This window comes from Taudactylus pleione, unplaced genomic scaffold, assembly GCF_031769625.1.
Source record: "Taudactylus pleione unplaced genomic scaffold, aTauple2 ptg000027l, whole genome shotgun sequence".
Lineage (NCBI taxonomy): Eukaryota > Metazoa > Chordata > Amphibia > Anura > Myobatrachidae > Taudactylus > Taudactylus pleione.
This window is the reverse complement of record NW_028284429.1, coordinates 2,532,438-2,551,220: the sequence shown is the minus strand read 5'-3', so window position 1 is coordinate 2,551,220 and position 18,783 is coordinate 2,532,438. Positions and strand designations below refer to the sequence as shown.

The 18,783-nt window shown below is 45.0% G+C and overlaps 1 protein-coding gene across 1 annotated transcript in view; it reads right to left on the bottom strand.

The window, feature by feature from the left end:
- LOC148539145 (receptor-type tyrosine-protein phosphatase eta-like) overlaps window positions 1-18,783 on the bottom strand; it is a 168,045-nt gene that overhangs the window by 80,807 nt on the left and 68,455 nt on the right. The window contains exon 13 of the mRNA XM_088451818.1: window positions 2,094-2,242. Coding sequence (XP_088307944.1) covers window positions 2,094-2,242 — 149 coding nt within the window. The remainder of the gene's footprint in view (window positions 1-2,093; window positions 2,243-18,783) is intronic.

Sequence of the window (18,783 nt, the reverse complement as noted above, 5' to 3'; positions counted from 1 at the left end):
TGGCAGACCCTGGCGCTGAAATGATTGGTTTGTTAAAGTGTGCATGTCCTGTTTATACAACATAAGGGTGGGTGGGAGGGCCCAAGGACAATTCCATCTTGCACCTCTTTTTTTTCTTTGCATTATGTTCTGTTTGGGGCCTAGTTTTTCAAACTGCCATCCTGTCTGCCACTGCAGTGTCACTCCTAGATGGGCCACGTGTTTGTGCCGCCCACTCGTGTCGCTTAGCATAGTCATCCATCTACCTCGGTGCAACCTTTTGGACATAAAAACACTATTGTGAGGTGTTCAAAATAGACTGGAAATTAGTGGAAATGAAGGTTATTGAGGTTAATAATAGCATAGGAGCAGAAAAACCCACAAATTCCGTGATTTTAGCTGTTTTTATGCTTTTTTTTTTTTAAAATACAGATCCAAAACACAAAACCCAAAACACGGAAGGGTGGTTTTGGCAAAACCAATCCAGATCCAAAACCAAAACACGAAAAGTGGCCGGTGCACACCCCTAGCATTAGCATATAGTCACAGACACACGGCTGTACATCGATGGAAGGGCTGATACCAGCATTAGCATATAGTCACAGACACACGGCTGTACACCAGGGGAAGTGCTGATACCAGCATTAGCATATAGTCACAGACACATGGCTGTACACCAGGGGAAGGGCTGATACCAGCATTAGCCTATAGTCACATAAACACGGCTATACACCAGGGGAAGGGCTGATACCAGCATTAGCATATAGTCACTGACACACAGCTGTGCACCAGGGGAAGGGCTGATACCAGCATTATTATATAGTCACAGACACACAGATGTACACCAGGGGAAGGGCTGATACCAGCATTAGCAAATAGTCACAGACACACGGCTGTACACAGGGGAAGGGCTGATACCAGCATTAGCATACAGTCACAGACACACGGCTGTACACCAGGGGAAGGGCTGATACCAGCATTAGCATATAGTCACATACACGGCTGTACACCAGGGGAAGGGCTGATACCAGCATTAGCATATAGTCACAGACACACGGCTGTACACAGGGGAAGGGCTGATACCAGCATTAGCATATAGTCACATACACACGGCTGTACACAGGGGAAGGACTGATACCAGCATTAGCATATAGTCACTGACACACAGCTGTGCACCAGGGGAAGGGCTGATACCAGCATTAGTATATAGTCACAGACACACGGCTGTACACCAGGGGAAGGATGATACCAGCATTAGCATATAGTCATAGACACACGCCTGTACACCAGGGGAAGGGCTGATACCAGCATTAGCATATAGTCACATACACACGGCTGTACACAGGGGAAGGGCTGATACCAGCATTAGCAAATAGTCACAGACATACAGCTGTACACCAGGGGAAGGGCTGATACCAGCATTAGCATATAGTCACATACACACGGCTGTACACCAGGGGAAGGGCTGATACCAGCATTAGTATATAGTCACAGACACACGGCTGTACACCAGGGGAAGGGCTGATACCAGCATTAGTATATAGTCACAGACACACGGCTGTACACCCGGGGAAGAGCTGATACCAGCATTAGCATATAGTCACAGACACATGGCTGTACACCCGGGGAAGGGCTGATACCAGCATTAGTATATAGTCACAGACACACGGCTGTACACCAGGGGAAGGGCTGATACCAGCATTAGCATATAGTCACAGACACACGGCTGTACACCAGGGGAAGGGCTGATACCAGCATTAGTATATAGTCACAGACACACGGCTGTACACCGGGGGAGGGGCAGATATTAGCATAAAGACGCAGACACGACTTTGGCAGCAGCTGCTACTTAGAATAGGGCCCAGAATGTGAAAACTGCAAACCAATGTGCGATGAATCATTTCACCAGTGAAATAGAAAAGAGATAAAAATTTACAAAATTAATAATAATAATGGTGACCATACGCACACAGATGATATTGGGTAGTTTGTTACATTCCCACCATTATGGGCACCAGTGTAATGTGTATAACACTCTCTCTGACAGTATGCATCAGCCAGTGCACAGCGACATCTTTGTACCTCAGTAACACAGTAGCCTGATTGTACTATACCTGTGTTAGACACGTCTGTTCCTGGGGTAGGTACAGGTATGGGGGAAATAAATTCTGTGTAGTTGGTATAAGTTACAGTAGATCGTTCCTCCAGGATGGTATCGCTGTATGGATCATAGCTAATAGCGGTGAATCCTGCTATGCTGACCCTGAAAATGGAGAGATACATCTGAGTGTTACTGGGGAGCTCTATACAGTAACATTTCATTAATCCCCTAGTTCTCCCCTATGTCACTGGCACATTAACTTTCATTATTGCCAGCCACCAAAAGTCCCACAATGAGAGGGTCTAGTTCGGATGTAGCTCTGGAAGTGAGGGCATCCTGGGACTTGTAGTAGATTGGTCTAGATCACAGGTTCTCAAACTCGGTCCTCAGGACCCCAAACAGTGCATGTTTTACAGGTCTCCTCACAGAATCACAAGTGAAATAATTAGCTTCACCTGTGATTCTTTTAAAATGTGTCAGTGAGTAATGAGTACACCTGTGCAGCTGCTGGGTGACCTGGTAAACGTGACCTGTGTGGGGTCCTGAGGACCGAGTTTGAGAACCACTGGTCTAGATAGATACTTGTGTACTCAAGGTTGGACTGGCCCAGTGGAGAACCAGGGAAATCCCAGACAGGCCCCACTGCCAGACTGCTCTGTCTCAGTAGAATAAATGGGCCAGCAACAATTGACATAAAACTGGCTGACCGAGACCCGCTCCAGTCTACAAAGCCTTGCCACCTAGCAGGGGCGTAACCTGGTATTCAAAGGCCCTATAGTAAAAGTTTGTAAGGGCCCCTACAGTATGTACCACCCAATCGTGAAAAATGTATATAACACATGTAACATTGACAAGGAAGATGGGTACCTTTAATATCTACCTACTGTAGGGTACAGTAGTTACGCACATGTTAGCAAGTTTATTAAACAATTATAAACTTTTTAAATAAAATGACAAGGCATGGTAGCCACTCGGTCAGCCGGTACCTCCTCCTCCACTGGGCTGCAGTTTCCAAAAAGAATCTTCCTCCCCTGCAGATGTAGTAAATAAGGACCAGAAGACAAACACACTTAGGGCCATATTCAATTAGCCACGGAAAGGTTTCACCTGCCCGACCTTTTCGCCTACATCGCATGTTTTTGCCGAGAATACTTTTTGTGCACGCCCCCGCTATTCGCCATATTCAATTCCAAAGGACGCAAAAACTGCGACCCGGCGAAACTCTAACAGGCGAAAAGTGCTGTCAAAAATGGGGAAATCAGCCTGACACCGCCCGAAAGATGCTCCTACATTGGGGATAAATATAGATGTCCCCGAATAGCCCTGCTGAAGCTATACGGGGTACTTAAGTGCTGTCAATTGCTTCTAATTAGCGTCTTTGCACAAGTGGTGAAGAATAGCATTAAGCAGTATTTTTCGGTGAAAGTAAGTGGTCCTGTCAAATTTGGGGTTCATGTAAATGGGTGCTAGCATGGTTTAAAGTCACTAAAGTGAAGTTTTAAAAACGTAAAAAACGCACCTAAAGGAAGCCCCTGCAATAAAAAAAACACCTCCCCCATACTTGCAGACCCCCAAGAAGCCTATTTCGCTACTTTTTATGTATGTATCCCAACTTTGTACTATTTCGTCCCCATTTTCAAAGTAATTTTTTTGGGGTGCTAATTGACGAAGTTATGCTTTGGGGGGCTGTCCCAAGGGTGCTCAGTGTTTACCGCACCCTTGCACCCCAAAACCGCAATGCTGCACTTTTTTCCGCCTGCTATCAGAGGCAAATCTTTTCCGCCTCTTGCTTTGCATTGACTTTCCGTGCACGCAAAAAGTCTTTGCAATTGAATACAGCGAAAAGTTTCCACCTGGCGAAATGATGTCGTCTGTGATACCTTTTGCGGATTCCGACTTTTCGTGGCTAATTGAATACGGCCCAAAGTTGGATATTTATTCCCTTTTATTCACCCTGTTCTCTCTGTGTAAGTCTTTCTTACCGTGTCTCCTGTCTGTGGCATTTGTTATTTCCTTCCCCTGTCTGCGCCAGCTTCTTTGCCCTTCCACTCTCTGTGCCAGCCTCTTTGCTCTTCCCTGTCTGTGCCAGCAACCTCTGCAATTCCCATTTTCTGTGCCAGCGCCACTACCTTTTCTCTATATTTGACAGCCTCTCTGCCCCTCCCGTCTGTGACAGCCTCTCTGCCCCTCCCGTCTGTGACAGCCTCTCTGCCCCTCCCGTCTGTGCCAGCCTCTCTGCTCATCCCAAGTCTATTCCAGAGTCTCTGTCTGTGCTTAGTCTGCTCCACCCTCTACCCTAACCCTGTTTATGCCAACCTCTGCTCTTCCCCTGCCTGTGCCACCTCTCTCCCCCCTGTCTGTGCCAGCCTCTCTGCCCCTCCCATCTGTGCCAGCCTCTCTGCCCCTCCCATCTGTGCCAGCCTCTCTGCTCATCCCAAGTCTATTCCAGAGTCTCTGTCTATGCTTAGTCTGCTCCACCCTCTACCCTAACCCTGTTTATGCCAACCTCTGCTCTTCCCCTGCCTGTGCCACCTCTCTCCCCCGTCTGTGCCAGCCTCTCTGCCCTTCCCCTGTTTCTCCCAGTCTCTCTGCCCTTCCCTTGTCTGTGCCAACCTCCCTGTACTTGACAGCCTATCTGGCCATCCCCAGTCCAAGCCAGCCTCACTGCCCATCCCAAGGCTATGCCACACTGGCCCGTATTCAATTTGAAGTGTTAAGTCCAGATCCGCGTTAAGTTACCGCCGATGACGTCATTATCGCCTGTTTTGGTTTTCCTCCGTATTCAATTTGAAAGACTTTCCGCCTAGGCGTTAAGTCAATGCAATGTAATAGGCGGTAATGTATCGTCTCTGAATGGCAGGTGGAAAAAAGTGCAGAATTGGGGTTTTGGGGTGCAATGTTTAGGAAACCCCCCTGCAGCCTTCAGACAGCCCCCCAAAGGTAATCTGTGTCAAAAAATTTTTTAAAAAAATTGGGGCGAAAAAAAAAATGTTGGGGTACAAAGTTAAAAACTAGCGAGCTTGACTCTGGGGGGGTCCCCAAGTATGCCCCAAGTATCTTTTTGATTGCAGGTGTTTGCAGCAGGTGGATTTTTCAAGATGTTTCAACTTCACTTTAGCAACTTTTAAATATGCTGACCCCTATTTTCAAGTACCCCAAATTTGCTGGGATAAGTTATTTTGTGGAAAAAATTCTCCTAAATACTATTCTGCATCAGGTATAGAAAAACGCTATTTAGCAGCTATTGAGCCCGTTTACATACACCAAATACATTCAGCAAGCCAAATCGGGGGGTACCATAGTGAACACCCATGTCACAGCATCATTTGGGGGGTGACAGGCTGATTTCCCCAAAAATCACAGGACTTTCCGCTTGTTACAGTATCGCCGGGTGCCGTTAACGCGTACTTTCAAATTGAATACGGAGATACGCGGGCACGCGCGCAATACTTTAACGCCTGGAAAACAGGCAATGTCGGCGTTAAGTCCGGCCCGCATTAAGTTAACGCGGCTCGGCTAAAATTGAATACGGGCCACTCTCTGCTTGTGCCAGTCTCTCTGCCCTTATCATGTGTGTGCCCACTTTTTTTTCCTTCTGTGTGTATCTCAGCTTCTCTGCCCATCCCCTCTCCTTCCTCTCTGCTCCAACTTCTCTGCCCTTCCCTTCTCCTGTCTGGACCAGCCTCTGCCCTTCTCCTGTCTGCACCCACCTCTCTGCCCTTCTCTTGTCTGAACTAGCGTCTCTGCCCTACTCCTGTCTGTGCCAGTCTCTATGCCCTTTTCCTGACTGCGCCAACCTCTCTGCCCTTCTTCTGTCTGCCTTATCCTGTCTGCACCAGCCTCTCTGCCCTTATCCTGTCTGCACCAGCCTCTCTCCCTTTTCCTGTCTGCACCAGCCTTTCTGCCCTTCTTCTGTCTGCACCAGCCTCTCTGCCCTTATCCTGACTGCACCAGCCTCTCTGCCCTTTTCCTGTCTGCACCAGCCTCTCTGCCCTTTTCATGTCTGCACCAGCCTCTCTGCCCTTTTCCTGTCTGCACCAGCCTCTCTGCCCTTTTCCTGTCTGCACCAGCCTCTCTGCCCTTTTCATGTCTGCACCAGCCTCTCTGCCCTTTTCATGTATGCACCAGCCTCTCTGCCCATTTCCTGTCTGTGCCAGTCTCTATGCCCTTCTCCTGTCTGCACCAGCCTCTCTGCCCTTCCCGTCTGCACCAGCCTCTCTGCCCTTCTGTCTGCACCAGCCTCTCTGCCCTTCTGTCTGCACCAGCCTCTCTGCCCTTTTCATGTATGCACCAGCCTCTCTGCCCATTTCCTGTCTGTGCCAGTCTCTCTGCCCTACTCCTGTCTGCACAGCCTCTCTGCCCTTCCCGTCTGCACCAGCCTCTCTGCCCTTCCCGTCTGCACCAGCCTCTCTGCCCTTCTGTCTGCACAGCCTCTCTGCCCTTCCCGTCTGCACCAGCCTCTCTGCCCTTCTGTCTGCACCAGCCTGTCTGCCCTACTCCTGTCTGCACAGCCTCTCTGCCCTTCCTGTCTGCACCAGCCTCTCTGCCCTTTTCCTGTCTGCACCAGCCTCTCTGCCCTTTTCCTGTCTGCACCAGCCTCTCTGCCGTTCTTCTGTCTGCCCTTCTCCTGTCTGCACCAGCCTCTCTGCCCTTCCCGTCTGCACCAGCCTCTCTGCCCATTTCCTGTCTGTGCCAGTCTCTATGCCCTTTTCCTGTCTGCACCAGCCTCTCTGCCGTTCTTCTGTCTGCCCTTCTCCTGTCTGCACCAGCCTCTCTGCCTGTCCCCAGTCTGCACAGTCTCCCTGCCCTTGTGTGCGCCAGTCTCTGTCCCCTTCTCCTGTCTATACTGGTCTTTGCACCAACTTCTCCATCTCTGCTGATGCATCTCCTTCCCATTTGTGCCAGCCTCTCCACTCCCCCTGTGTGAGCAACATCCTCTTGTCTGTGCCAGTTTCTCTCATTCACTTATCTATAAATAAAATACAATAAACCCTATATATCTATATAGACAGGGCATAGTGTGAGACATGGATATAGACTGCCTAGGCAGTCTGGATATAACTCACTCAGTGGGGCATATACAATTGGGTGCAAGGTTTAGCGAGTTAAACACCTTGCGCACCTCACGCCCAATTCCGGAATACCGCGGGTATGCGCGCTCCAGCTACCCGTGGTATTCAATTACAAAAATAGTGGTCGCGGGGTTTTCAGCTCTGTAAACCCTGCGCCGCGTAAAATGAAAATAAAAACACCTACCTGGTAGGGGGTCTCCGTGGCTCCCAGTGGCTTCCCCTCTCTTCTTACTAGAGCCCCTCTCTGCTGGGAGTCCCGGGGGCTGATGGGAGGAGCAAGGGCTGCTGGGAGCACCATTTCCGGGGGGGCCACACACACTGCACTGGGGGGGTCACACACACTCATGCACACACACACACTCACTCACTCATACACACTTACATACAGCACACACACTGACATACTCACCCTGCTACAGAAGAGTCGTCTCCCGACGCTGGATGCAGAAGGAGATGCAGAAGACAGCGCTTCGGAAGGTGAGTAATTAAGGAATAATTAAGCTAATTGGATACTTCCAATTGCTTAATTAGTCCTCAGGGAGGGTACCACAGGGGTGTCAGAGCAAGTCCTGGTAATTTTTCCTAAAATCATCGATTTTAGGAGAAATCACACTTGCTCAGGAGATGCGTGAAAAAAAACCTCCCGGTTTGTGTTTTTTAAAAAACCCGCACCTAATAGAATAGCAAAAAACCCGCACCTAATAGAATAGCAAAAAACCCGCACCTAATAGAATAGCAAAAAACCTGCACCTAATAGAATAGCAAAAACCTGCACCTGCAGGAAAAACCTTGCAGGTGCAGATTTTTTGCTATTCTCGCACACAATTGAATATGCCCCAAAGTGTTTCACTTTTCACCAAATACAAATTGCATCAAGAAAAAAAAAGGCAGAAAGTTCTCACCCAGGCACCTTTTTTAAATACTGTATGTGGATCAACTGGAAAATCTTTCATATAAGAGCTTCTATCTCTACAAGGTTTCCACCATATGCCCCCAAAAATTGAAAATATATACAATATAGTGTACATGTAAATGTGATTCCAGAAGATCTCCATTCCCCATACTGACCTATATATGATATGGAAATTCACTTTGAGATGCACCTTTTGGTATCCTACTTACTAGAATGTAAGCAAACAATTGCACTTGTAGTCTTTTCCCATAGTCAGACGGATAGTATCCCCTACAAAGATGCCATATATGGAATGGAAGGAAACAATGTAGAATAGTAAAATACAGTACCTTTAATAATAAATTCCACATAACACAATACATATGCAGTTAAGCATTGGCATAACTACCGTTGGTTCATGGGGTGCGGCTTCTATGGTGTCCGGGCTGCCTTGAGGGTCCATCGCTACCCCTGCACCCAGTCATGCATGGATTGGGTCGCCGATATTCAGCCTGAGTCACCTGTCAGCCCGAGGGACATGGCCGGCAGAGGCAGGCTGGGCCGGGGGGCAGGATGCCATTTGATCCCCAGGTCGGTATATTTCTGCAGCACTAAGGCCACCTCTCCACTCTGTATGCAGATACCTGACAGCCGGGAAGGTTCCTCTGCCTGTCTCCTGGCTGTCAGGCACAGTGCTGCTCTGTCCAAGCTTCATCATATTCAAAAGGAGGGAGAGCTCCAGCCTTGCATTGTCACAGCTTCCACCTCTATATACACTATGTGGTCCGCAGTCTCTGCTCCTCATCATAAATTGATATTACAGCACATCCATAACAGAGAGCAGCTGACAGTGAGCTCACCAGTTGGACCAGAAGATGAGATATGGACTTTTAGCCAGTAAAAGGTAAGCTCTATACTGGGGGCTAGTGCCTTGGATGACGGTACCAGGCAATTGTGGTGGTGGGATGCCAGTGGCCACGGAGGGTGGGGGCCAGTGCTGTAAAAATTTTTAAAACTCTCAGGAGTCTGCCGCTTCTGAGGTTTGATGATGACATTGCCTCACCCTCTGCAGTGTCAGGTTAGTCTCTCCCTGTCTGTGAGAACCTACACTGGGAGCAAGGGACAGTATGCAAACTACAGTACATGACAAACGCTGTTGAATACACGACTGCCCCTTGCTCCTGCCATGAGCTCTCGCAAACAGGGAGAATGCAGGGAAGCTGCTCAGTAGCCAGCCAGTATTTATGGGTGTAATGGGCATTTGTGGATTCAGAAGGGGGGGCACCTGGCTGTCATCCTCTTCTCCCAGCTGCCATGTGTCACTACAATTACCCACACCAAGTCCCTGCTACTATTATTACCCCGCCACCTCCCCCAGCTGCCATGTGTCACTACAATTACCCACACCAAGGGCCTGATTCAGACTTGGGAATAGAGTGAGATATCTCTCTCAACTGATCATCTTGGTGACACCATGCTGCACTGCAGGTGGGGCATATTTAAAATGTGCAGAGAGATTTAGATTTGGGAGGAGTGTTTCCAAACTGACATCTAAATTGTAGAGTAATAATAAAGCTGTGCAGTATTTGTGGACTACATGCAAAATCAGCCAGTATTTACCCTACATGTAATTTTTTTTTATGTATTTACACCCCTTGCATTGCAATATGGTTTGTTCAGGTTCACAGTTGAGAGAGATATCTCACTCTATTCCCAACTTTGAATCAGGCCCCAAGTCCCTGCTACTATTATTACCCTGCCACCTCCCCCAGCTGCCATGTGTCACTACAATTACCCACACCATGTTCCTACTACTACTATCACCCCCACTTCCTCCCAAGCTGCCATGTGTCACTGCAATTACTACCACCCAGTACCTATTACTACTATCACCCCCACTTTATTCCCAGCTGCCATGTGTCACTACAATTACCCACACCAAGTCCCTACTACTACTATCACCCTCACCTCATCCCACTGCTGCCATGTGTCACTACAATTACCCACACCAAGTCCTTACTACTACTATCACCCCCACCTCATCCCACTGCTGCCATGTGTCACTACAATTAACCACACCATGTCCCTACTACTATAACCCCCACCTCATCCCCAGCTGCCATGTGTCACTACAATTACCCACAATGTCCCTACTACTACTATCACCCTCACCTCATCCCACTGCTGCCATGTGTCACTACAATTACCCACAATGTCCTTACTACTACTATCACCCCCACCTCATCCCACTGCTGCCATGTGTCACTACAATTACCCACACCAAGTCCCTACTACTACTATCACCCCCACCTCATCCCACTGCTGCCATGTGTCACTACAATTACCCACACCATGCCCTACTACTACTATCACCATCACCTCATCCCACTGCTGCCATGTGTCACTACAATTACCCACACAATGTCCCTACTACTACTATCACCTCCACCTCATCCCACTGCTGCCATGTGTCACTACAATTACCCACACCAAGTCCCTACTACTACTATCACCCCCACCTCATCCCACTGCTGCCATGTGTCACTACAATTACCCACACCATGCCCTACTACTACTATCACCATCACCTCATCCCACTGCTGCCATCTGTCACTACAATCACCCACACAATGTCCCTACTACTACCACCCCCACTTCATCCCACTGCTGCCATGTGTCACTACAATTACCCACACCATGTCCCTACTACTACTATCACCCCCACCTCATCCCACTGCTGCCATGTGTCACTACAATTACCCACACCAAGTCCCTACTACTACTATCACCCCCACCTCATCCCACTGCTGCCATGTGTCACTACAATTACCCACACCAAGTCCCTACTACTACTATCACTCCCACCTCATCCCACTGCTGCCATGTGTCACTACAATTACCCACACCATGTCCCTACTACTACTATCACCCCCACCTCATCCCACTGCTGCCATGTGTCACTACAATTACCCACACCAAGTCCTTACTACTACTATCGCCCTCACCTCATCCCACTGCTGCCATGTGTCACTACAATTACCCACACCATGTCCCTACTACTACTATCACCCCCACCTCATCCCACTGCTGCCATGTGTCACTACAATTACCCACACCATGTCCCTACTACTACTATCACCCCCACCTCATCCCACTGCTGCCATGTGTCACTACAATTACCCACACCAAGTACCTACTACTACTATCACTCCCACCTCATCCCACTGCTGCCATGTGTCACTACAATTACCCACACCATGCCCTACTACTACTATCACCATCACCTCATCCCACTGCTGCCATCTGTCACTACAATTACCCACACCATGTCCCTACTACTACTATCACCCCCACCTCATCCCACTGCTGCCATGTGTCACTACAATTACCCACACCAAGTCCCTACTACTACTATCACCCCCACCTCATCCCACTGCTGCCATGTGTCACTACAATTACCCACACCAAGTCCCTACTACTACTATCACCCCCACCTCATCCCACTGCTGCCATGTGTCACTACAATTATCCACACCAAGTCCCTACTACTACTATCACTCCCACCTCATCCCACTGCTGCCATGTGTCACTACAATTACCCACACCATGTCCCTACTACTACTATCACCCCCACCTCATCCCACTGCTGCCATGTGTCACTACAATTACCCACACCAAGTCCTTACTACTACTATCGCCCTCACCTCATCCCACTGCTGCCATGTGTCACTACAATTACCCACACCATGTCCCTACTACTACTATCACCCCCACCTCATCCCACTGCTGCCATGTGTCACTACAATTACCCACACCAAGTCCTTACTACTACTATCGCCCTCACCTCATCCCACTGCTGCCATGTGTCACTACAATTACCCACACCATGTCCCTACTACTACTATCACCCCCACCTCATCCCACTGCTGCCATGTGTCACTACAATTACCCACACCATGTCCCTACTACTACTATCACCCCCACCTCATCCCACTGCTGCCATGTGTCACTACAATTACCCACACCATGTCCCTACTACTACTATCACCCCCACCTCATCCCACTGCTGCCATGTGTCACTACAATTACCCATACCATGCCCTACTACTACTATCACCATCACCTCATCCCACTGCTGCCATGTGTCACTACAATTACCCACACAATGTCCCTACTACTACTATCACCCTCACCTCATCCCACTGCTGCCATGTGTCACTGCAATTACCCTCAATGTCCCTACTACTACTATCACCCCCACCTCATCCCACTGCTGCCATGTGTTCCTACTACTATTATCACCCCCACCACCTCCCCATGTTGCCATGTGTCACTATGGGTTGGGTATGGAATCCCAGTAGTCAAGATGCTGCTGGTGAGAGTACTGACAATGGCATCCCATCATTCAGAGTCCCGACAGCACTAGGTAAGATAGCCTAATACTAACCCTCCCTTCCCAATGCCTAACCATATCCTCCCTCCCTAGTGCCTAAACCTAACCTCTTCCTCTCTGCACCCAAAACCTAGCCATCCCCCTTAGTGCCTAACCCTAACCCTCCCCCTAGTACCTAACCCCTATACTAAATCTAACCACCCCCTAACCCCTGATACTTACCTTCAGGATTTTGTTGTCGGGATTCTGGCACCGGTATTTTGACCATCGGCATCCCGAATGCCAGGATGCCGACTACATTCCATCACTACAATTACCCACACCCAGTCCCTACTACTACTATCACCCCCACCATCTCCCCAAACTTCCATGTGTCACTACTACTCACACCCAGTCACTACTACTACTACTATCACCCCCACCTCCTCCCCCAGCTGCCATGTGTCACTACTACCCACACCCAGTCCCCACTACTATTATCACTCCCACCCAGAGCCAGTGCTACCATTAGGTGGCTGTCTAGGGGAACCGGCCACTGGAGGGCGCCGTTGAGTCCACACAAAAAAGGATGTCTCTTTCAGTCCCAGACATGTAGGTTTAGTGTGTCTGGGGGTGGTTTTATTGAGTGCTGACAGGGTTAGTGTGTGTGTGTTTAATGAGTGATGGCAGGGGGAGTGTGTGTATGTGGAGGGTAATGGGTACTGGCATATATTGGAGCACAGATGTGTGGCATAAATATATTGTGGAATGGATGGTTGGCATAATGTACTGGATGCACAGCTATTTGGCATATAAAGAATTTAGGGTGTGTGGCATAATTCATGGCTATGTGGCATACAATCACTTTCTTGCAAAGTTGTGTGGCACATGTATTGGGGGCACAAATGTGTGGCATATTATGTATTGGGGGTGTAAATGGGTGGCATATTATGTTTTGGAGGCATTGATATGTAGCATAATTATGAATTAGGGATACAGACGTGTGGCATATAATGAATTGTGGTACATAACATTATGAATTGGGGGCACAGTTATGAGGCACAGTATGAATTTGGGGCTCTGTGTTATAAATTACCATCACTAATATTTGGCATAGTAAGTATTGAAGGGTGCAGGGGTGGTGAGTGAAATGTTTCCTAGGGTGCCCAGACACCTTGCATCGGCCCTGCTCCCACCACCTTTACTGGCTGTCATGTATATCCCTACTACTACACTACATCTGTTATCTGTGTCTCTGGCACTACTACTAATTCTAATTCCAGCATCATCAATGTCCCTAGTACTAATACTATCCCTCAGCTGTCATCCTGTTTGTTCTTACTACTAATAAATCTGATATTAAGCTATTGACATATAGACTCCATTTTGTCACAAGATGGATGATCTGTGCCTGTAAAGTTATTCATAACGTTAATGCATAATATTACAGAGAATGATTTTTGATAACCTTCAAGTTTCTGTAATTTTGGAATGTGCAGATGTTCTTATTTCAAGATAGTATATGAATAGACCGTGTATTCTAAACTCCCTAACAGTTCACTCCCTTGTGTATAGATAATAATGTAATGAATACTAACAATGACTGTTGTATTAAGATGTAGTATAAAAATACTAATATGTTGCAATGTGAGAACACTGTGCTTTATATTATTTTATGACACGTAATTATAGTCAGAGGAATCTTAATGCACAAGGCTGGTGGTTGTGTGTTGATTCACCTCTCCAGATTACTCTGCAACATACATACTCTGACATACAATAAATGAGCTTTGGTCAGTGATTAACCATAGAAGATTTATTAATTGATCTGTCAAACTTGGAGGTTCCCATACCGAGATGTCCTATGCTGATCCGAGGGCGGACACGTCGGGAGTGACCAGGACAGTGGATTCTAACTTTAACCCCGGGATCAGTAGTTTTCTGCTCAAGTTAGACTGTGCTGTTTTGGGGAACTCCTGTGTTTGCCTAGGGATTCAGGTATGGATATATGTGTTTCTCAGACTATTGTTTTTTTTGTTTTGGTTTCATTTTATGAATTGACATGTCTAATGAATCTTTAAAAATGTATACAGACTATAATCCTTATAGATTTAAATATGAGAAATGCAAATGTGTTATTGTGTTTAACAGTCTGATAATTTGTTTCCCTGATTAGCATAAGTATTGTCCCTTGATACATCTTGTGATCTTTATACTTCCAGAGTGAATAGACATAGAAGAAACTTTTGTTTGTTGGTAGGTTGCCATATTGATGGAGATTATCTCCAGACCATAGTAGGAGAATTTTGGGATTTGTTTGTAACTACTTTACCAGGCAATCTATATCCCAAAGGTACGGTTATAGTGTGCCCAGAACTACTAAGTAGACCCACTTTAGTAACAGAAAGGATACAAAGAAATCTGTCTGGCTTCTTCCTCTAAATAGGAGCTGCCTCACAGTATAGGGTTTGATAATTCCACAGTATAGGGTTTTGATAAACCAAAAGTATAGGGTTTTGATGAACCCATGGAATAGGGTTTTGGTGAACCCACAGAAATAGGTAATGCAGACAACAAACATCTGTCCAGCTGTCAGACCCCCATAGATATTATACATATAGTTTTAGGTCCTGGGGCGACAGAAGGAATGGAAATGACACACTTGATCCGATTAATTTACAACAGATACGTAAGTCATATGGCCCCTGCATAAAGAGTAACAAACTTGAGGGCAAACTTTTAAATTGGATAAAAGTGTTAGAGAAAGAGTCACAAGAAAGGGAAAAAGAAGTTAATTCTATGTACTTTTACAATTATTTTGAAGAAACGCCTATAAGGACAGTAGGTCCAAATTGTTCAGTAAAGAATATTGTTACAAAATAAGTAGCTATGTCCCAATATAGACTGTCAAGCATGTGATGATTTAGAACTGTGGTACTGTAAATTGTAGTTTGTAGACTGAAGGTATTATATACTGAACCCAGAAGAGATACCAGAAGTTAGGATGAGGATAAGAAATACATAGATTCCTGTAAGACAAATACATGGAAATGTGAACATCCTCAATTAAATTGTGGAGAGAGCTAAATTGTTTATGATTTTAAATGTAAAAAGAAATTATGAACAAGAATTAATAGGCTTAAGAAGATGCATAAATCTAAATGTGATGATAGTGAAATATTCAAGCATTTGAAAGTATGGCATAATTGTTCACAAGAGGCTCAGTGAATATCATAGCAAATGCTAAACAGGCAGTTTTATTTTGAGAGTTGATCTGCCTTACTTTGTAAGTATGAGCCTTTGTCTTGTTGCAAAAGTGTTTTTTTTATTTTTTGCTATTGGCCTTTGTTTTATTGATACTACATAAATATGTATAAATGTATGGTTGTGGTATTACAGGGACAGTGTAAGTAATTCTGTCCACCTCTTCCTTATCATGTACAAGGACTTATTAAGTTATTGCTACTTACATATATATTACCTACAATGAGTAAGTTAGACTGTAACATTGAAGTATTTACAACAAGTGTTGGAATGTAACGATTATTGTGAATTATTGTGAAGGTAACATGGGGATTACGAGGTTAATTTACAAAATACTGGAGATGTGAGAATGTATAGAAAAGGATTGCCCTTGTCTCAGTGAACCCAGAACAGAACAGAACACAGACAAACAAGCATAGGAAGATAGCCCCAGAGTCACAGACCTCCCAATATAACTAGTCCTACTGTCACACAATATATTGTATCCATCTGGGGCTGCTAAAATGTTATTCAGTTCAAATTAATCTCACCAGAACATTTGACCTCCTCTGTAGTCCCGGCCACTGGCCTGGATGGTCCAATACAGTATTTACAAAAGACAAAGCCATTGCAAGTTACTGCAAATAATGGTGTTTTCTTTAAAGTCACACATTAAAGACACACCGACTTTTTAGAGAAAATTCATGGTTTAATTTGGCAAGACACTTACGCATTCTTAACACTAGATGTCACAGCACTATATACTAACATTCCCCATGATTTAGGTCTAAGAGTAATACGCTCCAGACTGAATTTAGATGGATATCTCAATCAACCTCATAGATATTTCATAATTGAGGCCATCAAATTTTTCTTAGAACATAATTATTTTTTATTTCAGGATATTTTTGTTTACAAATTATGGGGACGGCAATGGGCACCAGGTTCGCCCCTAGTTATGCTAATCGCTACATGGGAGACTTTGAGACTCACCATGTGGAGGGGGGCACTATGCGGTGAACCTGGTGCTCTACGGCCGCTATATTGATGACCTCTTTATCATTTGGAACGGAACCCTAGAAACTGCCATCTCATTTGTGAAATATTTAAATAATAACAATTATAATTTGCACTTTACACATACCTACAACCCCTGAACGATCAACTTTTTAGATGTCACTTTACAGGTAGTTGATAATAAAATAATAACATCCAATTTTCAAAAACCTTGCACTTTAAAAGTAGCCACCACAAACCTTGGAAAACCAATATCCCAAAGGGCCAACTTTATAGTATCTGAAGAAACTGCTCAACACAGGAGATTTTCCAGAGACAAGCTGAAGACACTATTAACAACTTTAGAGATAGATCATACCAATAAACTAGATCAAAAAGACCTCATCTTCAAAGATAAAGGAAATATACATAAAAATAAGAAACACCAACCCTCAGAGGAGGACTCTTTATTATTTATATCTAAATATAACAACTGTTCAGGTGATATTAAAAATATAATTAAGAAAAACTACACCATTCTTAAAAGTGATCCTTCATTACGATATTGTATACCATCAGAACCAACAAATCTATAAAAAGAACACCAACTTGAGGAACATCCTGGCTCCCAGCCACATAAAGACATATCAACCAGAGAAGACCATAGATAATCTTTGGTTACCATCACCTCCAAAGGGCTTTTATAAATACGATAAAACACAATGCATCACATGTAACCATGTACAACATGGTAAAAAGACCTTCAAAACATCAGATATAGACACAGAATTTGAGATCAAACAATTTATAAACTGCGAAACCAAGTTTGTGATTTATCTACTCTCCTGCGGTTGTCCATGTTTTTATGTGGACAGAACCACACATTCACTAAAAAAGAGGATCCTAGAACATAGGAGAAATATCAATAATAAAGTCATGAATCACAGTATCTCTAGGCATTTCCTTGACATGCATCAGAGCAACCCATCAACTCTCAAAATTATAGGGGTCGAACACATCCAGATTACCAACAGAGGCAGAGACAGATAGCAACAACTCTGCCAACAAGAACTATACTGGATGTATGAACTCAATACCATATATCCAGATGGTTTGAATGAGGCAGTTGAACTAAATGCTATCAGGTAGGATCTAGACATACCACCATAGTGAATTCCAGGGGCTATCCAGCCCCGCCATTCACCTTGGCTGTCCTCAAACTTCCCACCACCTTTGCCCATTCCTCCAGAGACATTATTCAATGCAGTACTAGACTCCATCTATCAACTTTCCTTTCTTTCTCCTACCTACTACCTCCACTTCATCCTCACCACATCCATCCATAGTTTCCTCAATACATCTATGAAGAATCAGATATGGTCAAGGTTAGAATAGAGATGGGTACAAATTATAACCATTCCTACTGTTATTAATATGTACCACTGATCTTTAAGAATATCCTGATACCTTTTCCTGATGGCTATCCCAGCAAGTGACAAATCAATATCAATATAATGTTTGCATATTATATATAACAAATGTTACACTACCTCCTACAGTCCTCTACTTACCCTCTATATGATCTTTTGTTTATGATATTAGATACCAACTGTACATGTTTTTATATATATATATATATATATATATAGTTACAAATTTTATTATTTGTTTTCTAATTTTCATTATTATATTTTTTTTTTTCTTATTATTATCATTATTTTTTATATATGTTGTCTGATATTTATTTATAAATGTTTCCATTTAGTAACATTCCAAATGGAATGTAAGTGATTGTACATTTTCATAACCCCCTTGGTGTGTATCACACATCTGATTAGTTAGAATATTCACATTTATGTTCTTCCCCACATTTTACCTTTTATATTGTGACCAGTTTGTGGATTCCTCACAGCCATCTCGATATCTGGATAGCCACTTACAAATAACTAATTTTGTTTAAAACCACTGATTAGATTTGGTTGCGTAGCAACCACCAGAGCTCATATAAGTTGCGCTCACATGACCTGATGTGTCACAACGGTTGCTTAGCAATCTTGAAACAACATTTCTATCTCCTCTCTTTTTTATCTTTCTCATCACTTGATGAACCATGGCACACTAAGGACTG